A 26,059-nucleotide genomic window follows, 5' to 3' on the forward strand; every position below is an offset into this window, starting at 1 on the left:
CAGCCCAAAAACCTCCCATACATTTTATCAATAGTAACTTTATATTTGTATCTCCATGAAGGTACAGCAACAGACCTGCACCTCATTTTGACTGAACGGCACAAGACATTCCTTTGCTTTACTATAATTTCCCACTGGAGCTCTCTTTTGAGCTCTGCCAGTTACAGAGTTCTTGGTCAGTTTTAATTTTATTGATATTCAGTACCAAGATTCACTTTTTGAAGGTCTTTCTTTTCCCTCTCCTCCACAGCAACAAACAACCCTTTCTCTCCCTCCTTCCTCTGTCTCTTTCTTGCTCTTTTCAGTCTTTTACAGCCACTATTTGCACAGCCCAGATGTCAGCCCTTTTCTGCAGAGGAGGTTGTGAAGAGCAGGGCTGGGGCGGGAGCAGACAGCAGTGTATTTCAGCATCAAATCCTGAAACTGTATTAAAAGCATATGGGTATTACAAAAAAGGTAATATCCCATCTGTTTTTAATAGGGGACATGGGATTTGATGTTTGGCAACCTTATTGTGTACTCTCTTGATATTGCATAATGTTATTTTTTGATATTGTGCACTACTGAGCCTTATCCAAGTATAAGTATATTCCATATATTCCATCTATGCAAGAAAGAAATTGGATTTGTCTAAGACTTACCCTCTGTAATTAATACCACATCTTCTCCCATTTACTGACCCATGGACCATCCTGATGTCTGCCAGTGATACAAACTGTTGTTCACAAGCTTAACTTTTCTGGTAGACACTCTGTGGTTCGTGGTGGAGAAGCAGCCACAAGGAGGGCAGTGGTCTGTGACTGTGGGAAACTTTGTTTTGTTTTGTTGTTTTGTTCTTGGTTTGTTGGTTTCGGCTGTAGGTTGGACTTTTTTTGTTTGTTTAGGGTTTTGAGGGTGTTTTTGAGGGGGCAGTATTTTCTCTTTTTTTTGTTTGTTTTGTTTTATTTTGTTTTGCTTTTGTACTTTTGGTTTTGGTATTTTTGTTGTTTTTTGGTTTGGGTTTTTGATTTTTTTGTGGTGCTGTGTTAAGCCCAATGAGGAACTATTAAGTGCAAGATCAAATCTAAAATCTGGGCCAAATGCTGACGAGGTGCTGCATTTTGGATCAGCAGAACCAGCGTCACTCTTGTTGGTGGGGCTGTTTGTGTTGCACTGAAGGACACAGAAAAATGGGACAGCAGAAAAATGAAGTGGAAAATTTTACAGTGGGTGGTGAGCCCCTGGCCAAGGTCTGCCAGAGAAGCTGTGGCTGTCCCTGGATGCCTGGAAGTGTCCAAGGCCAAACTGGATGGGGCTTGGATCAACCTGGGATAGTGGAAGGTGCCTCTGCCCATGGCAGGGGGTGACATTGATGATGGCCTTTAAGATCCCTTCCAACCCAAAGCATTTCATGATTTACATGATCCCAAGACATGATTCCAAGAGACCATTTAAAGGCAAGAGGCACCATCTTCTGTGTGCCAGAAAGGAAACCTTAAGGCTGCCTTTTTTTTAGGAAGAAAGAACAGCTCCCTGCTGGGACTGCTCTCCCAGCTGTGCTTTGTCCTCCTATCTGTGCACACTCTGGGAAAAAAATTCCAAGCAGCGAGGACCAGAAGGGTTCCCTAGGAAGAAGGGTTTTTACTGCAGACACAAGAGGAGTGCTAGCCTAAAGCCTTGGATTCACTGTCCCAATTATGGGAAGACCTGGGATCTTTATTGAAGAGAACACTCACATCATCAGATCATAGGACTGGCTCAGAACTCACCCACCCTCAGCTGCTTGGGCTCCTCTGCACTGTTATTTATTGCTCCCCATCAGTCATAGCTTTTCTGGAATTACTCATGGTTGACATTTCTGATGCAATAGAGCCACAGATAACCTGTGAAATGAAATCAGGGTTTTCCTGTTGGGACATGTACTGTCCCCACTGTCTATCCGTCTCCATTTAAGCAGCACGTGCTGGCACAGGCACGGATAATGGGGCTGGGATTACAAGTCAGATGAAGTATTCCAGTGTATTTTTCTGTGGAAGGAAAAGAGGAATGTTTTCACACCTGAGTCCTGCAAAACCCAGTTGGACCATCAGAAATACACGGGACCTGCACTCCTGTGAGGCCCATCTCTGTGGCCTTTCAGAGCTGAAATTTGTCTTGCATCACTTTCATTCTCAACAACTCTCTGAAAGGAGGTTGGAGCCAGGGGAGAGTTCGTCTCTTCTCCCAAGTAACAAGCAACAGGATAAGAAGAAACATCCTCAAGTTGCACCAGGGGAGGTTTATGTTGGATACTACAAAAGAAAAAGGATCTTTCACTGAAAGAGTGGTCAGGCAGCCCAGGGCACATCCCTGGAAGTGTTCAAGAGGCAGGTGAATGAATGGGGCACCATTCATGAGTGCATGGTTTGGAGGCGAAAACAGTTGTGCTGGGCTGATGGCTGGACTCAATAATCTTAGTGGTGTTTCCCAACCTTAATGATTTTACAGTTCTATAACATAACAGTTACAAAAAGATCTTTAATCATCACAGACTGGGTCCTCATTTGCAGCCCAGGACAGTGAGGCTGAAGGGGAGCCTTGGAAACCTTGCTGTGCTAAGGTATTAGTCAGGAGATCTGCATATCACACTGCCAAGCCTTTAAAAAATATGGCTTGTCTGTTATGATTTGAAGTGCTTTCATACATGATTTTAATTTAACTCCTTTTTTGGGGTCACTTCAAACATGGCTCATGAATTTGTCAAGAGGAGACAGAGGTGATTGTTGTGATTGCTTTAGTCTTGCACAGCTGGAGAGTCAGAGATGTCTATCACAAAATTTATCTTCCTGTGAAATGCCTGTGTATAATAGATACCATGATGTATTTACAGATAGAAATCCCTGTTCTGCAAAATCTTCCCAGTATCAATATAAATATGAGAGAACAAGATGCACAATGATGAATGCATTATGTGTGTTTGTGCAGGTGCTTTTGTAGAAAATCAGGAATATAATTCTGGATAGGCCAGAAGGAATTTAGTCCCTATCTCCACACTACAGCAGGGTGCTTTTCTCCTTCTTGATTGACCTTTAACCTGATACAAACTGAAATATTGTTTTTGTCGAGGGTTATGTTTGAGGTAGCATGTGAAAAATGGTGCTTGTGCAGGAAATTTGAGTCTCACAGCAAGAAATAAAAGGGAAGCAAATTATCAAAGAATGGCTCATTCTAACAGCAATTCCCATGCAGAGCACAAAATGAGATATTACAATTAATTCTCTGTGTCACGTGGCACATACAGAGGCAGCAGGGCTGGAGTTCAAACTAGATGAATTCTGTCTGACTCCTCCTAATACAAAAGTGCTTGGATTTGGTAACCTTTGTGCAGGTTTCAGGCAGGCTGCTGTGTGGAGTTGCACAGGTTTTTATATAAAAAAAGACTTGACATCTTTTTTTCCTGCATAAGTATGCAAGTTTTTCCTCCAGTGAGCAGGCAAAGGCAGGATGCTAAAAATCTCCATGTCAAGAGCTGCAGACATTGCAGCACTTGAGGTTATTTCCAAGTTTTATCTCCTACATTCCCCAAGTGAAAGTGTGGAAGTGATGATACTCAGGAGCTTTAACTAAACTTAAAATCTCCTTTAATTTAAACTCATTAAATTTTAGGTTAGATATTCATAGGGGCAGTGAAGAGGACATATTCTTATGTGGAATGTGTCACTCACTCGTGGCTGATGTGGAAAAAAGGACAAATTCAGTCCAAGTAAGTAAAAGGAAGGACATTTAAGATGATCATGGAAATGGAGTTTATTTTAAGAAGTAAGGAGTAGAATCATAAAACCATTTTGTAAAGAGTTTGTTTACCTTGGCAAAGCAAGTCTGGAAGATATAATTTTATCTGTGAAAATATGTTGCAAGAGTAAATATCAGTGAGGTATCTCTCAGTAATGGACAGTGACAGCACAGGAACAAAAGAGTATAAGGCATTGAGAGGTAAATTTGAATTTAAAAATAGAAGTAGGTTCCTCCTTCAGATAATAAACTAGGAGATTCTTGCAATAGAATTAGAAAGAGAACATTTCACATTTCCATTCAATGTTATTTTCATAATTTTTTCCCTCACATGGCCAAAATTATATTGTAAATTTTTATTTATCTATTTATCTAGTTTGAGGAGAGTTAAGGTGGCCAACATCTCTTTTACAGTCTAGAAAATCGTGGGAAAGTCCACATGAAAAACTTGAGAGGGTTTTCCATCAGAGGAGTGGGATTCTGTAATGGGTTCCTTATGGAAGTGATGAGATAAGAAATGTCATGTGCATAAAGTGGGGGTTAAAACTTGAACAAAAGATGTTATGTCATATAAAACTGTCTGATCAAGTTGTACTTTTGGAATCAGGATGAAAGTTTTTTTGTCAGTTCATAATTCTCTCCCTAGTGGGAAACTTAGTAGCTGTGGGAAGGGCCAGAGGAACTTGGAGACTCAGACACATCTTCCCACAGTGAAGGTGAGACAATGGATGTAAAAAGAGTTTATGTGAAGGGATTCTGTGCCAATAGAATATTTATCTGTCTGATCAATAGTGAAGTTTTAGTCTGTAACTAATTTTTTTCTTCTGGTAGAATTGATATTGAATTTTCAATGTAAGGAAGGCCTAGTCATACCAGGGATGAAGATGCTACAAAAGGTCTTTAATTAGGTAGATATTAGGCCACAGATCTACTGTTTAGCTTTTTTTTTCTTCATATTTAAATCAAGGAAGGAAAACTAAAGACGTATCTTTTGACCTGACTCCATGGTAAGTAAAGTAATTGAATTGCAGCTTAAGCAGAAATGTTTTTCTTTCAGGCTGTTCCAAGCAAGCACAAAATATGATGTCTATCCATAAGATTATTTGGATTTGACAGGAAAAATACCCAAAACAGCCCCTCATATATGAGCCTTGTGTGAAGCCAGCATTTCCCTTGCAAGTTTTCAAACAAATCTCTGAACTACTTTTCATGGGTCTTCACGTTGCCTCTCCAATAACAGTAGATAAATATAATAATAGTTTTTCACCACTGCTCTCCTGGGCAGGAACCCTTCTCACAGTGTAGCGGTTTGAGGATCTATCACCAAGATACATTTCACGCCTAAGCCTGAAATTTTAAACTAAATTTCTGTTAGTATCTAGTGTACATGGTAAACATATCCAAGACTTTGTCATTCTCATTCAAAGGTGACAGATGTGAATTGCAATATTCAGGCAATTAGAAGTCCTACCCCCCACTTAACTCTGGTTGCCTGCTCTGATAATGGCCTTCCAAAACTCAGCTGGCTGCTCTGGAGGAAATGAGGAGGAGGAGGAGGTAGGAAAGGTGAAAGGGGAGCAGGATAAAGCAAAGGAAGAGGAACATGGAGAGGGTAGGAGAGGTTTGGGAAAAGGAGCACAGGACTTTGCATGTCTCTGTGGGAAGAAGGAGGGATAAATTGCCTCATACCTCACACAACAGTCTTGGTCTTTGAAACTGAAGAGTTTGTGTTAATGCATCTCAGTTCAAAATGAAGAGGATCAGCTCAAGAGAAACTATTCCCTATTCCAGAACTTCCCTCGGAAGTTAACATTGTTCAGATACATGCAGGAGATCCAGCAGTGTCTCTGTCGTGCTTCTCCATCACTGTAAAGAGATCTGATCCCAGCACTGGTGCTGTCAAACAAAACCTGCCTTGCTGGTGTCACATATGGATTTATTTTCCCTCCTAACGACTAACGGGACCTGTGACAAAAGCGATGATTTACACTACGCAGGCACCAGCAGAGAGGAGCTCCTGGCCACATCTCCAAGGGACCAATCCTGTCCCCACTCCCCCTTATTTAACATGTGAGTGGTGTCACCTCTATCAGCAGAGCTTGTCTGCTGTGACATTCGAGTGACTGACGGCCTTGGCAGCTCCCAGGCCAGCGCTGCTCTGCTGTCGCATCGTGCTCTCAGCCTCCACTGCACATCTAATGGAAAAGGGGGAAAAATTCTTCCACATGCTTTGTTAGCAGGAATCTGGTGAGCAAAGGGTTAAATGGCTTGGGGTGCTGGGTGTTTTTGGGGGGTGGTGTGCATGTGTCTATATGTACAGGAGTATGTGTGTTTGTGTATATATGTATTAAAAATAAATAAATATATATATATGTATACATACACAGGCACCTTGGTTTGGCTGCAGGACCTCGTGCCCGCAGGCCACAGTCACATTATCATCTGGAAATTGGATAACGACAGCACAATGACAAATCCAGGTTGCCTGCAATAAGGTGCTAATCCCTTTGCTTTAATATCGGAGCAGCGTGTAATGATGTTTGGACATCACTCCAGTTTACTGACGACCCCACTGGGGCCGGCAATAGAAGCCTACAACTGTCTAACAAGCCATCAGGTGACCGCCGTCGTCAAAGCAACGGGGGATGCAATCTAATCTTCCCTCCATCCCTTCCAGCTCCCAATAAGGACCAGATTATAGAAGTGGCCCATCAATGCTTGGTAACTCGAATCAATTAACGTTAATTCGCACAATGCTATGATGTATTGTGATCACTTTCATTTCGGAGAAGGGGGAAGAAATTGCTATAATTCACCTAAAATGAGGTTGTCTATGGTGCTGAGGTATTAATTGGGTGTCCATATTAAATGGAAAAGGAGCACGGTAGTGAAGGAAAAGTGGATGAGTGACTCTCTTGGCTGCTATTGACCTATCAGAAGAAGACAGTGCCCTTTTCCTTTGCTTTTATCTATTACAGTTTTCCCTATTGCGTGTCAAGTTGATGTATTATAAAAAATTCATTTGGTGACCTTCCACCCCCCTAGCAGATTAAACAATTTCACTGGGATGGCATCATTAACAGGGCCTTGCATTTAATGATGATTTCTCTAAAAGGCCACGGAGATTCGATTTTAAGCTAACAGATTTATTGCACTATTATAACATATCGTAAAAAACTGTACCACCTACGGTCTGGTTTTAGGATAGAAACTGTTTAAGAGTTTATGTGGAGCTTAAAGTGGTATTACCTTGGGATACGCAGCACGGCAAAGCTCTGACCTCCGGCGGGATGCTGTTTACATTTAATAAAGGACATTTCTCTGACAGTAAACTTGGGGAGTGTGTTATGGAGGAGGCCTGGCTTAGCTCCTTGCCACTGGCTTTGTCAATAAGGGCATTTCCTCTGATCTACAGCAATTAATGGAAGTCACTAATGAATCTGGAGGATGTTCTATCTGATGCATCTGCTCCGTCCCTCTCCTTCTAAAGGCTTCTGTTATGCCACATCTAGACCCTTCATCAGATTCGTTGTTCTAATGAAAGAAGGGCCTGGAGGGGAAGTCATAGGAGGAGAAGCTGAGGTCACTTGGTTTGCTCAGCCTGGATTAGAGAAGTTTGAGAGGATACTTCATTGCAGTTACAACTTCTGCATGAGGAGACAAAGAGGGCCTGCACTGATCTCTGCTCTGTGGTGAGCAGTGACAGGACCTGAGGGAATGACATGAAAATGTGTCATGGCATGTTTAGGTTGGATGTGAGGAAAAGTGTCTTCACCCAGAGGGTGGCTGGGCACTGAACAGGCTCCCCAGGGCAGTGGTCACAGCACCAAACCTGGCAGAGTTCAAGAACTGCTTGGACAATGCTCTCGTGCACAGGGTGAGATTGTTGGGTCTGTCCTGTGCAGGGCCAGGAGCTGGGCTCCATGGTTCTCTTTGATTTCTTTCTATTATATGGGAAAATAAGGGAATCGACAGAAATAAAAGTCATCTTTCAAATAACTTTTCTTGCTTAAAATAGGAAATATCTCAGACTCCTCATTGTCTTCTGATGCTCATGTTGCTCTTCCCCATCTGTATTAATTAATGACAAGATCCCCAGGGGAAGACAAAGCCCCAACAGTGCACCTGAGAGGGCAGAGGTCTGGCTTATTTCATCATCCCATGACATCAGAACCCATTCTCACCACAAAATGCTGAATTCCTCACAATCCTTCCTACTTTACCTGCTATGCCTCCCACAAGTCCTCACCTTGTCTATGCCCTGTCCTTGCTGCACGCCCCTTTCTTGAATCCCTTGAAGCCACCAGCAACTCCAACCTCTTCAACAAAAAGGAAAAATGTCTTTTTTGGCTGGATCATGATTCATTTAGTCATATTATTCCCTAATTTCTTCACAATTTCCTTCCCCTTCCAAGGATATATTGATTTTATAACACTAGCATTGCAGACATACTAGACAACTGTTCAATTAATTTCAATGTCTATTAGGAAATTAAATATGCCAGGGGCTGTTCTTTGGCACCAAGGCCAGCTGACTTATTTCAGCATGGCCTCATCCAAACTTCCAAGTGAAAATACTTTCTGTATTAACTCCCAGACGACCATTTGGGAGTTGTTCTGGATTTTGCCATTGGACCTAAACCACAGCTTAAGAAGGACTGATAGTTTAATGGTAGAGGTGATCAGGTGTCAGTGCCAAGGCTTGTTTTTTGGCACCATTTAGTTATCTAGTAGACACATATCCATCGACTTTGATGGACCCTTGACCCAGGCTCTCATCCTGATCTCCTTTCCCTTGAAGTCAGTTGATGATACTAGTTCTTCTTTCTTCTTTCTTCCTCTTGTTCTTCTTGTTCTTGTTCTTGTTCTTCTTCTTCTTCTTCTTCCCACTACTATAATTGTTGTAGACATTGTTATGGTTACATAACTGTATTAGTCATGATATTACCATATTATATTAAGTTAGTTATCAGGAAGACATTCCTCCCTGTGAGGGTGGTGAGGCCCTGGCCCTAAGGGCTCAGAGAAGCTGTGGCTGCCCCATTCCTGGGAGTGTCCAAGGTCAGGTTGGACGGGGCTTGGAGTAACTTGGGATAATGGAAGGTGTCCCTGCCCTTGGATGAGGGTTGGGACAAGACGATCCTCAAAGTCCCTTCCAACCCAAATCATTCTATGATTTTATATTTTATTATATTAGTTATTACTGAAATTCTAAATAAAATGACAAGTTCTCCTTGATTTCAGGGATACTTAACTTCCTCTGCCTCAAATCCCTCCACAAAATTTCTCAATTAATCAATAATACCTGCAACAGACCCTATAGTTTCTATGCTCTCAAACTTCCCTGCTGCTAAAGGACAGGCACTTGCTCTCCTGTGGATCCTCAGCCTGTTCAGCAGGCATGTGTAGGCACTGATGGTGACAGAATCAGGGATGCCTGGTGTCCCTGCTGACTGAGGCATCCCCAGCCTGCTGTGCCCACATCTAGAAGAGCTTCAGGGCACTGAGCATCAGAGCTGCTCCCTGTCAGCAGGGAATTGCAAACCAGCCTGCTCCTGCCCAGCATGAGACTCCAGGGCAATGGCCAACAGCACGTCCTTCATGCCCATGGGATGAAGGCAAAGGCAAGTCTTGCTCTGGACCTTGCTGGGCTGTGAGCACTCATCTACCTCCACCTCCCGAGGGCAAAGCTGTGCCAGGAAAGGTCTATTTTCCTTGCAGCATGAATCAGCAGGGGAGCAGCAGGATGCTCCTTTCTCCTCCTCCACACTGACATCATTTTAAGGAATATAGCTTGCTGTGTGCTGGGTCGTGCCCTAAGGCAGGGGCTCCCTCACAGCACGAGTCAGGTTGGACCATGTGGAATGTAAGCACCACATTCCATGCTGTGATAACCAAGTTCAAATTACCCACAGACACTCATTTTTTACACTTCCATTTTAAGTATTCATGTCTAGTTTTGCTTTGTTCTGTTTTCTTCACCATTATTTTACCAGAGAGTGAAAGAACAAGGGGACACATTTCTAAATTAAAAGAGGAGGTATTTAGACTGGATGTTAAGAAGAATTGTTTTACTGTGAGGTTTGCACAGGTTGCCCAGAGATGCTGTGGTTGCCCCATCCCCAGAAGTGTCCGAGCAACCTGGGATAGTGGAAGGCTTCCCTGCCCATGGCAGGGGTTGAAATGATATGATCTTTAAGGTCCCTTCTAATCCAAATTTTCTGTGATTCTATGATTCTATGATTCTATGATTCTTCTCATCCCAGGGAGTGAGAACTACTTCCTAAATCCACATTTTGCAGCAGCCTTCCTCTATGCACTAGATGACCACAGTTTTAGCATGTAGAGCCTGAGGTATGAATTCAGGGCATTTTTCTTATTTGTTGTCAGTTTTAAAGAAGCTGAGGAGGGGGAAAAAATTTGGGGCTTTACAGAAGCTACACCAAGACTCAACTAAACCTGTCTGTGCTCAGCTGGAGCCAGGGAGCTCACAGAAAACTGCAGCTCTTTAGCTTGGAAACAGGAATGACTTGGTGTGTTGTTCCTGCAGTAAGTTTTGGTCACACAGCTGAATGCACACTTTTGGAAGAAGGTGGACAACAGCACCTTATTGATGCCCTTGATGTGAATTTCAAACCTAACTCTGCCTTTGAGACTTTCCCACTGACAAAAAATACAAGATAAACAACCAAGATAAGAACTAGAACTCCAATCCTTGAGCTACCTTTCAGGTCTGCATGTATCTTTAAAACCTTACTTGATCTTACTGGCAGCTGTAGTTAAAACCAGTATTTTCCATAAGCTCACTATAAACAGTTTCTCATTTGTAATACAGACTCTGAAAAGAAAATCCACAACCCAAACTAGAAGAAAAACAGTTAAAAGCAAAGGAAACTTAAGATCCACACATCTTGTGCTTGTAAACACCTTTAAGCAAACACTAGAGATCAATGAATAGCTTTTCTTCTTTCATTTCAAGACAATACCAAACCCCCAGCCACTTCATTGCAATTGCAGATTAGAGCATTATATGTATATACATAAATTATATATATATATGAGATACTAAATGACACAAAGCACTGGGAGAGGGAATGAAATGATCCAGGCTCAGAATAAAGTGTTGATTCTTTATTCAAATGCAAAAGTGTTCTCCTGGGATGTTCTAATTTAAATTTCAGGCTTGGAAAAACCCGTGTCTTTTAAGGGGGTGTCTGTAACTGCTTTATTTCTGTCTGCAGACTTTGCAGATTGGGAAGGTGATGGCAGGAAAAAGAAATGCAGTAAAAGCCCTGTAAGTGCTGTGCTTGGGTAGAGGAACCAATACTTTTTTCTTAGAGGAGCTCAAAGGTTTTCAGTGAAAATCTTTCTGCTGGACAAGGAACATTTGCAGGCTCCACTGCTCTCAGTGCACTGCAATGATGATTTTGGGGCTAAGGCATTGAGTTCATGAATCCATAAAATCCCTGTCTCTGCCCCATACTTCCAACATGATACCAGGGACATAAATTACTTTGTTCATTTCTCACTTTTCCATCTGTAAACTGGGGAATGAAACAAAAGGATTTTTTTCATATTTTGGTGCTGCTTTGTGCTTGGAAATGATAACAGTTTCCTATTTCCTATTTACATGCTGCTCACGCCCAAAGAACCAGTGTTATGATAAAGTAAATTTGTAGTTAGAAAATTGGAGCAGAAAATAACATCTATAACTTTATTTCTAATTTTCCTTTTTTTTTTTTTTTTTTTTTTTTTTTTTCTTTCCCATCCCTTTTCATGTGAAAGAAATGGAAGCAGACAACACTCAGAAACGTGTTTATACAGAAGACCCTACAGCATCTCTGTTCAGGTGCAACCCTCAGATGGAGAAATCGAGAAGCAGCTTCCTGTACAACCAAAAATTATTTTCCTGGACAGAAAGGTAGGGTTTGCCTCCCTGTGGATGGAAACTTCTGTTAATTCTGTACTATTTTGACATCTGAGAGTTTTTGTACAGACCTAGGCTCCGCTCCAGGGGGCTCAGCAATGGCACCAGAGGAACGGGCAGGGACTGAGCCCAGCAAGTTCCACCTGGACAGGAGGAAGAACTTTCTTGTGCAGTAACTGAGCACTGAACAGATTATCCAGAGAAGGGGTCGAGTCTCTCACTGGAGATATTCCAGAACTGTCTGGACACAACCCTGTGCTCTGGGGTGACCCTGCTGGAGCAGGGAGGTGGCACCAGATGAGCCCCTGTGGTCCCTTCCAGCCTGGCCCATCCTGTGATGTGGCCTCATCTTGAAAAGTTATGGTGAACTTTGTGACCTTTGTAACTTGTGACACATAAATGCAAACTGCTGTTAGACAGAGGGCATATATATATATATATATATATATTGATTGATTGATTGATTGCAATGAAAGCTTTCTTTGATGTTGCTGAGGACACAAAATTTTCTCTTCTGTTCTTCCTCCCAGGGTGAAAGAATTGACAAACTGGGGCCTCCTGCAGAACCCTGGGTTGTATCAGCTCATCTCAAGGACTCCTCTGAGGCTGTGCTGAAAGGTTTGGATGCATTTTCCTATAGAAAGTATTACGGCAAAGCAGCTATGCAAAATGATAGTGATAAATTTAGGATTCCTCCCTGAAAAATACTACAGTTGAAAACCAGTCTTTAGGCTGAAAACAGAAGGTTGCAGTAGGAGTTTGGTGAACTGCCCAGTCATATGCTACAGGGAAAAAGGTTTTTACAAAGTTTTTTTGTTCTCTGGTAGCTTAAAGGAAGTATATCCATTAGTTTGTCTTGAAAAGACATATCTGGGGGCAAAAAAGGAAAGAATGAAGAATTAGAAATCCTAACACTTGGTTTGCAAATTATGCTAAGTGGGATATCTTCTTTAGGGTCCACGACAACCTTTTTATCCCAGCAAAGGATCTGGCCAAGTACAGACAGAAACAGCTTCCTATGGATTGTCATTAATATATTATAATATGAAAGAGGGTTTTTTCCATGGGGGATCTGAATATTTCCCTTCTATTCCTCATTTATCAAAATGTGGGAACTCATGAAAGACTTATGAAAACTCATGAAAAACTCTAAACATGTAAGGATTTCCCTCAAGGTTGTGTGAGCCTTCTGAGGTATAGAACCTTGTTTAAGTAGAGTGCTGAACCAAAGACCTGCAGATGGTTGTATGCTACTGAATTAGAAGTAGGAAATGATAATGATTACAAACTTATTAGTTTAATTGCTAAAATATTTAAATATATGAAGCACACACAATGAAATTCGTTCCCCATTGCAGAGAAAGTATTCTGTTCATGGTAAAACCATTTGTGAGTTATTTTTTAGTTGAAAAGTTCAAATATAGAGAAGTAGCATTTATGCTGTAGATCACAGCTTCTCACCCTTTCAGTCCCTGTTTCTCTTAATCAGAAATTCTTCCTACCACAAGATTGTTCCAGGATTACAGAAAAATCCTTTGGTGTTTTCTGCTGCTTTTCATGCCTTTTCAGGGCATGTTCCTAAACTCCTTAGGTTTAGATGAAGTTTAATAATCTTTCCACAGGTTATTGTGGAAGGAAAGAAAGAAGGAAGGAAGGAAAAAAAAAGAAAATAAAAAAAAAAGAAAGACAGACAGAGAGAAAGAGATAGAGAAGGAAAGGAAGAAAAGAAAGGAAGGAAGGAAGGAAGGAAGGAAGGAAGGAAGGAAGGAAGGAAGGAAGGAAGGAAGGAAGGAAGGAAGGAAGAAAGAAAGAAAGAAAGAAAGAAAGAAAGAAAGAAAGAAAAAGAAAAGTCATTGAAAAGAAAGACACTTCACATTCTTTAAAAGATACATACATCAAATTAATAGTCAATAAACTCCAGCAAAGGAAGAGCAGCACAGTACAGATGTTCTGCATGTAATAGTTTGTTGCAGTTTTTCCTTTGACAAACATCCTTATTGCACTCATCTTTTGAAGCACATGAAAGCAGCATTTAATGGAAATGGGTCCCGTCTAGCACACTGAGGCTGCTTCATCTGACAGCAGCCAAAGTGCCTCGTGGAAGGCAGTTTAGCTCCAAATTAGCTGTGCTTCTACGTTAAATACCAGCTTGCCTGAGAGATCTTTGGGAAGACTCCCATATATATCTGTAATATTCTGAGCTTTGAAGCATATGTGCCCAAAAGCTGAGCTAGTCTCTGTTGAGAAGTACAGTACAGTACTCCAGGCTTCATCACACACTAAAAATGGCAATTATAAAGTATTTGAACACAGCTGACAAGACCCTCTGTTGAAATCTGTATTACAGTGAGTATGAGAGCCAAGAAAATCTTGGTAGTCTGTTCAGACGCTTTCATAAGGGGGATTATATGAGTGATAGATGGATGAACCAGGATTAGGGTGGAGCAATAAAAGAAATCTACATACCCACATCTCCATTAAATCTATTCACAGTATAAATCACTGATTATTTCTGCATCACAGCTAATCATGAAGACTTGTAAAGAAATTGGTGGTTTAGCTTGCTAAATACTGTACAGAAATAGACAAAACTTATATATGTAGTCAAAACTAACTGGGTATTAACAAATTTAATAGTACCAGAGTCACAGAGAGGAGAAACTTTATCATTTATGTTGCTAAATAATTAATATGTGTCATGGTTTGGCCTAAGACCTTGTCCTGGGCAATTCCTGGCCCTAGTTCAGAGTTTTCTACTTTACAACTTTGTTCAATACCCTGAACATGAAAATGGCAGAGCTGAAATGTCCTGCCCACATTCAGCTTTATGTACCTTCACCTGTGCTGCTCAACTGCAATAAAATGCCAAACCACCTGCTTCATAAAGCAAATAGTTATGACATGTTGTCTTTCAGCAGGCAAAAGTCTGTGTTTGTGATCACTGGAGCAAGTCCAGCATCCTGAGGAAGTTCTGGCATCTCACCCCCCACCTGAACCAACATTTGGAAATTTGTCAGCCTTTAGGATTTCACCCCTTTCACCCCAAGAGTCTGAATGCAGACCAGACCTGGCCAGCATCACTCAAAGGCCAGGCCTTGGCTGGTACTCAAAGATACAAACCATAAAATGGGGATCCAGTTGCAAAGTAAATTATAACTTTTAAAAAGAGCCTACAGAAATAACAGTCATGGCAAGGGCAAATGTTGGGTCAGAATGAATTCCCTGATAGATCACAAGAGGCAATGTGAAGGAGAAATTCTCTTTCCTGGGTTTCATTTTAATGCTCCTCATGGAGTTTTTTCCTTGCCAGGTTTCCAGCTGACAGTGTCTCCTCTACTGTCTCCTGTACTGTGGCAATCACCACAGACATTTTCCATGGCCAAATACCTTGCAAAGCATCTGACAGAGCTGGAGAAAAATTCCAAGAGATTTAACAACAGGAAAGGAGGGAATATGCCCCAAAGATAAGGTGAAACACCTACAAATCAGAAAAGAATTGAAGATTCAGCTTGTCCCTTAGTTATAGTGGTTGACTCCTTGAGACCATCCCCTTAGGACAGTCTCTCATTATTACTCTCCTAACCTTGGTGAAGTACTTAGTCACACAAGACATGAGCTAAATTAAAAAAAAAAAAATGGACCTTTGGAACTTTTCAGTGTGTCTTTATAGCTCCTGTTACCTTTGTTTGATCCCTTTCACAGCTGCATTCACATTACATCCCCATAACACACAGAAAATGCCAATTCACAATGAGCTCAAAGAAAAAATATTTAGAAGCTGAAGCCTCCAATCCCTCAGGAATTTGTTTTCCAAGTACCTATGTGTGAAATTTTCTGGAGTTAGACGCAATGTTTATGATTAAGATGGATAATGAATTTAGGCTTTCTGAAGTCCCTTAAAGTCGTGAGGACTCCCTGAGGTCCCTAATTGGCCCTCACCTGATTGCTGTTAATTGCAATATGATTTTTTCTGACTCTCCAGGGTTCACCCAAGTGCAGGTCATAGAGGGATGTGCAAGCTTTTCCAATCTGGCAGTCTCCAGCTCAGGAACAAACTGGAGACTTGTGTTCACTGTCACATCACCTCCAGGTAAATCCTATATCCTGTGTATTTTTTGATTCAGTAAAATCAAAGCCCTACAGGTGGCCTGAATTTACAAAAAAGGAGTTAAACTTTGTTTGAATGGGTGGAGCAATGCCAAACCTCTAAATAGCCTGAGTTCTGTTCCACATCCAAATTGGCATTCCCCAGGCAGCAGGAGAGCTGGGTGATTTCTGTGCTATTCATGCAAGATCTCTCAAATCTAATGAATAAATACAGAGAAGTATTGTCAGAAAAAGGTGCCTCTTTCTCCCTGGTTTGCCTAATATGTATCCCAAGAAATCAGATACTTAAAATCAGTTAAGTTGCCAAAGCAATTTTTTCCCTATAAATTGCAACCTCTCATTCCCTCTTTATCCCTGTTTATATTCAGAAAATTTCCGTCTATGCTCCTGGCTATTTTTATAGAACCTTTTCCTGACTGTTTGTCTGCACCTGGTCACCTTTATGGGTGGTTATGCACATTCAGAGTCTGACTCCAGGGCTGGGCTCTGCCAGGGCTCTCCTGAGAGCTTATGAAGATGATGTTGGCACCTTTAGAGGCCCCTGAGCCCTCAGTAAAGAGGAGGGAGGTGTGCTGATGCCTTCTTGGGAATGCCAGCTGAGGGGGCCACTGGAGACAAGGCACCCCGTGAACTCTGCCTTGGAAAATCCTCAATATGTCTGCACATGATAAGTGCTTCTGCAACTGTTTGGGGGCCTGAAATTATCTCTAAATCTGTTTCTGAAGGTATAGAGGGGTCAAAGTGTTGGTTTCTTGTCCCAGGATGACTCCTGAGGCAAGTCTGTGGAGAAGCAGGAGCAGGTCTAGCACTCAGTCCAAGGACATATTAACATATAAATGTTGTAAGACCACGTGTCAAGTCTCTATTATGGTATTGCATCCATCCATCTATTCACCCATCCATTCAGCCATCCATCTATTCATCCACTCATCCATCCATCCCTCTTTAGATAAATAGGCATGGGTGTCTCTCTAGATAAATACTATTGTAGATGATTTTCTATCTATCTATCTATCTATCTATCTATCTATCTATCTATCTATCTATCTATCTATCTATCTCATCTATCTATCTGTCTATCTATCTTTCATCTATCTATTTATCTATCTATCTCTCGTGTCTTGCCTCATCCAGAAAAAAAAGAAACAGAGGGAACAAGAAATGACTGGTGAAGTGACCAAGTGGTAATGAAAAAATCTGAGAGGAAAAAAAAATAATGTAGAAGAAGTTTGCAAACATTTAGGCTGCCACAAGTAGCTCATCCAAATCCAGTGCTTCCCGTGGCTTGGCAAAGGGAGAATTGGGGTGCAGGGAGCAGTTGGAGGTGGGCCTTTCAAAGGAGGGGATTTCTGTGTATTTTGAGCTGCCAAACACATGCATCTCCCACTACTTTCTCATCAGTGAGAGCAGATGGAAAATCAACACCTCACAAGATCTGATACTTTAGACTGGAAGCACAGATTAATGAAATGTGTTTAGAAACCAGTTTCAGGGAAATCACAAAACCTTTTTCCTGAACAAAGGTCAAATAGAGATCCCTGTTCTGAAATATTTATCCAGTCAGAGAGTTACTAAGAATTAATAATAGAATCACAGAATGATTTGGATTTCAAGGGATCTTCAAGACCATCGAGTTTCAACTCCCCTATGTTGGGAAGGAACATCTTTCAGTAGACCAGGATGCTCAGAGCCCCATCCAGGCTGACCTTTAACATCCCTTTCAGGCATGGGGCAGCCACAGCTTCTCTGGGCAACCTGTGTCAGTTCTTAGTATCTAATTTAAATCTGCCCTCCTTCAGCTTCAAGCCATTCCTCTGTGGACAATGTTTAGAGGCACCGAAGTGTACAGGCAGCTGATTCACCTGTGCAGGTATAACCTGTGAAAATCAGATTATTCCACACTTTTAACATTGCAAAAGTACACACCAAAGGCACAATCTCTTTTGCTCCTTGTAATTGGGAGCCATGCTGGAGACAGCATAAAGGTTTTTATACTTCCAGATTCTCACTGAAGAGGTTTACTTTTGTTGTTTGAAACAAACAAACCAAAATTAAACAATCAAATCGTAGATGTTTGTGATACATCTTCATGAACCAGTTGCTCTATGCACCTACCCTGGCATAATTCACTGTTTGGAGACAGCTCAGGAGGTGCAGCTGATGTTGAATGCAATAATCCCAAATGTTTTAGTGGTAGTTCCTGGGGAGAGCAGACTATTCACAGCACCACTGCATTGTCTTGCTCCTTGTTTTACAGTAATATTCCCTTCACTGATATGAATCCCAATGGGTTTGATACATCCACTTTCCATTTAAGCCAACAGCGTCCTATTCACAAACTATTAGAGTAGTGCAAAACACCTTTAAACACCTGTCTGTGTAGAGTCCTTGATACTTGAGAGATTTCTTCTCTCAGCTGAAGTTCATATGTGTTTGTACCTGCAGGCAGATTTCTCCCAAATGCAACATGCTTCCCTCCTTGTTCTGATGCAGCTTGACTTCATTCAGGTGGACAACACTGACACAAATCTAATTAGTTTCTGTTAAAAGTACTTACAGCTTCTTACCCTAGTCTCCAAGCCTCCATCTGACAGCATTTCTGATTATTTTTTTTAATGAACTGATGAAAAAAGAAAAAAAAAAAGTATTTTTGGTTTTTATTAAAAGTGGAACTCAAGTAAAAGAAATATCCATCCATGGAAATGTTTAGAACTGTGGGGTTAGGACCAGTAATGAGTCCGGTAGTGAGACAGATAATGGGTTGGTGTGCTAATCCACATCCTTCAAGGTGGTCTACAGAGAATACCAAAGCTAGTTTTCCTAAACTCCTGTCCTTGCCCAGCACATCTGCATTCAGAACTTGCTTTGGAAATAAATTAGGGAATCAAAACCTCTCTCTATTTCAAAAGGTCAGTACTAAGCATCTTCCAGTCCTTGCAATTCACATCTGAGACCCAATAAACTCTTGAACACAGAAACTGTGAGCAGTGCCTGTCTTGATTCTGCCATTTACAGAAAACTTTAGAATCTCTGGGTGCAGAGCATTACCCAGAGCTTCTGTCTTTCAAGAGACTAAATATTTACTGTGCAACAGCAGGGACACTGACATTTTTTATTTATAATGCTCATTATCAGTGTGGTGGAAAATATTAACAAGTTCACTGGGAGTCTTCTGCATCATGGATTTAATCTTTATGCTGGTGAATGTTTCTGGGTTTCCCCTAATTTTATTTATGTGATTCAGGTATAGCTTGTAAAAACAGTCAGTGTTAAGAACTGTGTTATTACAACCAGTTTCTCTTGCAGGAAATGTGCATGTTTCCTGCAGGGGCCTAATCTGTCTGGCCTCAGAAGCAGATGCATTGTGGGGTTTGTGTCAATTAGACAAATTCACGGAAGAAATATTAAGTATTGTTAAATGCAAAGAAGTTGTTTATGCTTCAGGAAGCACTGAAAGCTTGAAACTTAGCTTGTAGAAATATTATTATACCTTTGAGTAGTCCTGATACTCAGTCCCAAATAAATATTGTCCATTAATGTTGGATCTGTCTGGAGATGGATGAATTTGTGGTTTGTCCCTGAACCCATCTTTAACAGTGGCTCTGTTAAAAAGCTGTAGGGTGGTGTTTTAGCTGTGAAATTGCTGTCCTTGCTTTTGTAATAAACTGACTCTGCTTTAAATTCTCAGGGGCAAAGTTCTCTGTGCTGTCCCAGCCATTTGCCACCTTCCCTGTGCCCATGAGAGCCAGGGCCAGCATGATCCTCGTTGTCATACTGGGTTCAGCAGCATCTGCATTCACCATTGTCCTTTCATTCTGCTGGTTCAGGAAGAGCAAAAGCCACAGTAAGTTGGAAATACCCACAAGAATTTATACTTGCAGACTACTCCTTGTTTTATTTAACAAATCCCCAGAGTGGCCGTAATGGGTTTCAGATAATAGAACTCAGAAAAAGCTCTGAGAAGTTCAGTAATTAGGTTATAGTTTGTAGTTTACAGAGACAATAGTTGGGCTTCAGTAATCAATGTGAGTCCCTTCCAAATCAGAATATTCTATGATTCTATGATAGTTCAAGGTTATGGAGTTTTATGCCTATAAAAGGTGTATGACTTCAGACAGATATCACAAAAAGTTTCTTCTTGGAAAGGACTGTTAAGGACTGGAACAGGCTGCCCAGGGCAGTGGTGGAGTCATCATCCCTTGAAGTGCTCAAAGGTGGTGGATGTGGCATTTGGTGGCATATATATATATATTCAAGCAATATTCTACTATATATTCCAACAATATGTTAAATTTTTTCTTGAACTGATAATTTCTGCTGTGCAGAGGATGTTTGAGGGTGATGTGGCTGTGTGCTTCATTGCAGAAACGAGGACTGAACGGCCTCATCTACCACAGGACAGCACCAAGGGACCCAGTGCACAAGCACAGCCTCCTGCAGCTCCCACCAAACCTTGCTACAATCAAGGACCAAAAAAAAGTGGAGCGTCTGCAGCAGGAGGTGAGACTGCAATTCATAACTGACTGGCCACCAAAAAAGAGTCCGTTCATGTCTTTTAACGTGTTCAGGTGTTCCCTGGGAAGTGATGGAGTTACCATCACTGAAAATGTTCAAAAAATGTGTGGGATGTGGTAGCTGGGGAGAGGTTTATTGCTGAATACAGTGGTGCTGCCTTGGTGGTTGGACACAATGATTTAAAAGTTTTTTTCCAACTTCAATGATTCCAGGATTCCATAGGTTTGTGTAGGATCAGTGGCACATTCTCAAAAGGTCCATCTCCTTATTGCCTCCTCCTTCTTCTCCCTGATGTTTTTTTCTTTTTGTCATTTAATCTCTTTTAATACAGATGGAATGATTTCCCAGCTCCAATGAAGGCTGCAGCATAATCCACCTTATGCTTATGATGTGATTCTTGGCGTGTCCTGTGCAGCGACAGGGTCTGGGTTTCGGTGATCCTTTTGGGTCCTTTCCCCACTATTCAGGATATTCTATGATTCAACGAGTCCACAATTTCTCCCAGCGTTTTTGGAGTAGGGTGGGGACCAACACTCCCGGTGTCCCCACATGCCTGGAGGAGCAGGGCTCCTCCCTGCCCAAATCTCCAGATGCTGGAGGGGGATCAAAAGCTCTGGGCAGGTTTGCAGGCTGTGAAGGACTGCACCGTGTTACACTGGAGGTAAAAAAACCCACTCAGGGCTCATTTGCAGGGTCCTTGTGAGTCCAAGCCAGCAGCCCAAAGCAGCTTCATTCCCACCCACCCACCTTGTTTCCCACTTTATTCCCCAGGGTCCTGCCACAAACAACCCCTTCCTGAACACCTCCTCGAGACTTGTCCTTTCATCATCTTCTGATCAAACCCGACTCCTTCTGAGGTCACAGAAAAGCAGACAGCCCCGGGGGCCTGTGGCTGGCAGCACAAAGCACACCAGCTTCCCTTTCTGCAAGTGTGAAATGTTCTTACAGTGGTTGAGGGATTTTTTTTTTTTTTTTTTTTTTTTTTTTTTTTTTTTTTTTTTTTTTTTTTTTTTTTTTTTTTTTTAATCTCACCTGCCAACAGCACAGATCTGAGGGCATTCAGATAACCCTGCTGAACCCCCCATTTACTCTGTTTTGGGAATTTCTTATTCCTCCTTCTTACTGAAGCCTGTGGATTACATAAGAGGCAGGAAAAGGCGAGCTGGAGTTTTTTATCTCCTTTTAATTAGTGTCTATCACAAAAGCAGAGGGAGAGAGAGGAGAGAGGAAATTCTGCAGTTTATGTGTTTTGATATTTGCCATACTCTTCCAAAACACAGCATTCAGCTGTGTGCCTTAGGACACATATCTGCTATAAATTCATTTTTTATCTAATTTGTCTGAGATCTAAGCTTCCTGTGGAGGTCTGAGATCAAAGGATCTGATTCTGTCTGATGTCGGCTCTGACACATAATGCGTGCTGACTTAGTTCTGTCTATAAACTCGCAGTGGGAGGCTGCCACTCTCCCCTGGCACCTTTACATAGTGAACTTTCATTTTGGTTGGGGAGGCTGACAGGTACAGCGTTGATTGGAGCCGTCACGTAAATAATTCATGGAAGGAATTTTTTTTTTTTTTTTTTTGTCAGAAAAAGGCAATCCAGCCACTTAGAGTCTTTTAGGAATAGTTGAGAGACAAAAACATTCCCCAATATGTTCAAATCTAAACAAGGATAACAATATCTTAAGTGAATTTAATACATACGACTTGGAAATGTCTAATCTTTGATTCCCCCCTATTTAAAGTGCTGTTGGTTTTGGAGAGAGAGAGAAGAAATCAAAGCTGCACTCTTTTTGTTTAGTTTCTGCTTTGTAGCTCTTCCCCTCGTAAGAAATACTGTTTTTCTAACACAGTTAAGTGTTCAGAGCCTTTATTTATTAATCACCACAGTAAGACTGGCAAAACAGAGATTTTCTCATTGGTGGGTGCTTTTAGAGTGCAAAGTCCAGTGGATCAAGGGCCCTGGTTATTGTACCAAAAGCAGCAGCTGAGGATGAAGATGAGGGAGAAACCAATGTGCACAGTTATTCAGTACAGCAGAGAGAAGGGATCAAGATATTGCCTTACCTAACCTTGGTCTAACAAGAAAAATCTCCTTAGCTTCTCCTAATTATCTCTCTCTTGAACTGAAGATTTTTTGATGGACTAAACTAACTTTGTGTTAACAGAATACACCTGGAGGTGGAGAAACACCTTTTTGCACTTTATTCTGGTGGTTCAACACAGAGTTTGTATCCTACTACAAGTTACGTTTCCAAGCTTCAATTTTCTGTCCTTACCCTGAACCTTTTCAGAATTATACCTGGTTGGTTCTTATTCTGAGTCCCTTGGACATCTTCAGATAGAAATCACTGTGTGGTCCTGAAGATGTTACCCCAGTCTGTAAATTGGGTCTCCCCTTCTGGCTCCTAACTTGCTCAGATCAGCTCCTCCTCCTTCCTTTCTACCAGTTTGCCATTTTTCCCTTGTTTTACAAAATTTCATCAGAATCCCCTTCAGTTTAAATTCTAAATCATTGAATATCTTCCATGTCAGTTCAGTGGTAGTGGCTTGTACTGCCACACATCCCTGAGATTTATTTCCCATATTCTCATTTTTTGCCTGAGCTGTTATCTGGTACTTAATGCAGTTAAGTGTATATATATATATATATGTATATATGTGTGTGTGTGTGTGTGTGTGTGTGTGTATATATATGCTTTCATGATATTGAACAGTTTGTATTTAATGTTTAAAAATCAAGAATCTCAAAGCAGTACTTCAACCTTGAAACTGCTTCTATCCAGAAAACTTGTAGCCTCCTCTGTTGATTCAAACTTGCTTGAAAAACCTTATTTTTACCGTTGAATATGGCACCTTTGAAGATGAGAGAGTCAATAAATCTCCAGAACTAACATGAAGCTTTGGTACAGGAGATCATGACCTTGTTATCTTGTTTATGTGTCTAAAGAAGAAAATTGAACCTGGTGATGTATGTAATTTGTACCTTAAATCAGCAGACTACCTAAAGTTAAAGCCAGCTTAAGAAGGAAAACTGCTAAACATAATTATATATCTGACTGCTGAAATTTTGCTAACAACTTTCTGGTGGATTTCCAAGGGGTACAACCCTGAAATTTAAATTTATGGGTGTACAGGCTGAAAATAACCAGCAAGAGCCTTTAACAGAAAAAAATGAGCACAAGCATGAAGTTGTGGAGGATGACTCAGAGTTCAGGTTGGTCAAAGAATGTCTGGACAACCTTTCTCTAAATAAGATTTCATTTTAGATGTTTTTGTGAGAAGCAGCAGTAGTACTCAATGAACCTTTATGGGTCCTTTCCAGTTTGAAATATTCTATGACTCAGCAAATATAGGTCCAATTTATGAATTACAAGAAATGCAGAAGAGAATGAATCTGAACAAAAGGTCTGAGCAGTCATGAGGCTGAATGTCACAGTCTGTTAAGGGTTAAACTGAAGGGACAAACTCGAAGCATCAGAAGTGGTAATAACACTTTTTCTGGCATTATTTGTACTAAGGACCTACAGTGTGTGCTGATAAATGGACAAAAAAGCTGATTTTGTCCACTAACACATGAGACATTGACCAGGACTAGTTCTGGATTGGAAATAAGGATTTAAAAGAAAAAGAAAGAAAGAAAGAAAGAAAGAAAGAAAGAAAGAAAGAAAGAAAGAAAGAAAGAAAGAAAGAAAGAAAGAAAGAAAGAAAGAAAAAAGATTTTAAAACAAGAAAACAAAACAAAAACAAAAACAAACCAAACCAAACCAAAACAAAACAAAACAGCAAACAAACAAGCAAACAAACAAAGAAAAAACACCAAAAAGGTTTGAATGTAGGCTGATGGCAATTTTTTTTCATGGGGGGAGGGAGAGGATTACAAGAAAATGGAAATTATTTGCTGTGTCACTACAAGTGACCTTGCTTCTGTTATTGACAACCATTTGATACATAAGGATGTAAACATTTCAACATGAAAAATGTATGCTGTGTATTTACCTTTTCCTGCATTTTTCTCGGTGTCAATTTTTAAAAAGAGCATTGCAGGTTACAGGCTCTGCCTTGAGTAGGACTCAACCGTTAAAAATACAAAGCTCTACCCTAAGTTACAGCCTGTTTCAGAAAGGGATGATGCATTTTATGGGAGTGTAGTATTAAAATATTATCAGTCTTAGCTATACACAGCTTACTAAGAAACTGTGTTCTATACAATTGATTGTTAAACATTTATTCAAAATTTTTCAAAATGTTGGAGGTGCTTTAGAAGCTGTTAATGTTTCAATAAGCACAAACCAGCTGGGTTTGTTGCTTTTTATTTATTTGTGGAAATACCTAAGGGTTGTTTGGCTTTGCTAATTTATTTCCGTCAAACTGAAATGTATAGCCACAGAAACTATTTCTCTAACAGTAACTGCTTTTTAATTAATCATAGAATCATGGAATGGTTTGGATTGGAAGGGACTTTAATAATCACTGACTTCCTCCCACCCTGGGCAGGGACACCTTCCACTACCCCAGGTTGTTCCAAGTCCCATCCAACACTTCCAGGGATGGAGCAGCCATCGCTTCCCTGAGCAACCTGTGCCAATGGCTCACCGTCCTCACAAAGAATTTTTCCTAATCTCTAACTTAGATCTTTCCTGTTCAATTTAAGACTCCTCCCCTCTGTCCCATCATTGTCTGCCCATGTAAAATGGGGAAAAAAATTAAAAATATGTTGATGTCTTTGACACACAGTAAAGGCATGAAAGGCTAGTGTACATGACATTGGGGTTGTATAATTATTGTAAGACACAACTAAGTCTTGCTTTCACAGATATGGAGGGAAGCGGAGCAGTGGGAGCTGCCACAGGACCTGCAGAGGAGCTGAACCTGCAGCCCTGTGAAGGAGCCAAGTCAGCCAGAAAACCAAGCACAAGAAAACAAGTCCAGTCCAAGACAGGTGACAGACGCAACTCTCCCTCAGCCAGGAGAAGTGACAGTCACCAACAGCCCCATGGAAGAGGATCTCCTGGTGCCTCTGTGGACCTCCAGCAGCCAGCAGTCCCGGGGTGCTCCAGCCAGAGGGAAGTGCCCCAACCTTCAGCTGGCTACAGCCAGGAAAGAGAGGAATCTGACAGGATGCCCCAGCACCAGAATGATGTCAGAGAGTGTTGCCATGGTGGCAGCAGAGGGGTAAAGCACTGATGGGAGGGGGTGAAACCACTGTGGTCACTGTGGGGCTGAGCATTGTGTCTCCGTGGTTGGAGAAAACCATGCAGGTATTGGCATGGGGGACACATGGACAATGAACCCACTGCCAACTGCAAAGCTCTTTGGTGTTGGCCTTTCTTAGCTTTCAAAATGGGCTGGGTGCATCCAAACTGCCCCCTGAGAACAGTTTTCCTGACTCCTCCAAAACCCTCTCCAGGAGTTGTTTCGAGGAGTGTGTCACCCTGAGTTTTCAGCCTTCTGATGTTTTTACATTTTGTACTCAAGCTTGTGACATAAACAAAGACTGATGTTTGGTAAAGAATACATTCCTTCCAGGGGGAAGGACAAACTGATGGACTTCTAGGTTGACCAGTGCAGTCAAAGAGGTGTTAACCTCGTTCTCCAATCACTGGTCAAAGTCCAAACCCTATTTAAACCCTGAACCCCAAAATAAACGTCTTTCTTTTTCTCGCTTCTCAACCTGATGAGTGAGTGTCGTTTTTTGTGTCCATCTAATGACAGGAGTGCTTCATGGATCAGCTTTGAGATTGCATTCAAAGGCAGTCA

The 26,059-nt window shown here is 41.3% G+C and overlaps 1 protein-coding gene across 1 annotated transcript in view; it reads left to right on the forward strand.

Moving 5' to 3' along the window:
• LOC136359821 (fibrocystin-like) overlaps positions 1-25,782 on the forward strand; it is a 54,617-nt gene extending 28,835 nt beyond the window's left edge. The window contains exons 3-8 of the mRNA XM_066316759.1: positions 11,536-11,671; positions 12,208-12,295; positions 15,660-15,767; positions 19,473-19,628; positions 20,150-20,284; positions 25,116-25,782. Of these exons, the coding sequence (XP_066172856.1) occupies positions 11,536-11,671; positions 12,208-12,295; positions 15,660-15,767; positions 19,473-19,628; positions 20,150-20,284; positions 25,116-25,486 (994 nt within the window). The 3' untranslated portion in view covers positions 25,487-25,782. The remainder of the gene's footprint in view (positions 1-11,535; positions 11,672-12,207; positions 12,296-15,659; positions 15,768-19,472; positions 19,629-20,149; positions 20,285-25,115) is intronic.
• The last annotated feature ends 277 nt before the right edge of the window (positions 25,783-26,059 follow it).

Source organism: Sylvia atricapilla, chromosome 3 (genome assembly GCF_009819655.1).
Source record: "Sylvia atricapilla isolate bSylAtr1 chromosome 3, bSylAtr1.pri, whole genome shotgun sequence".
Classification (NCBI taxonomy): domain Eukaryota; kingdom Metazoa; phylum Chordata; class Aves; order Passeriformes; family Sylviidae; genus Sylvia; species Sylvia atricapilla.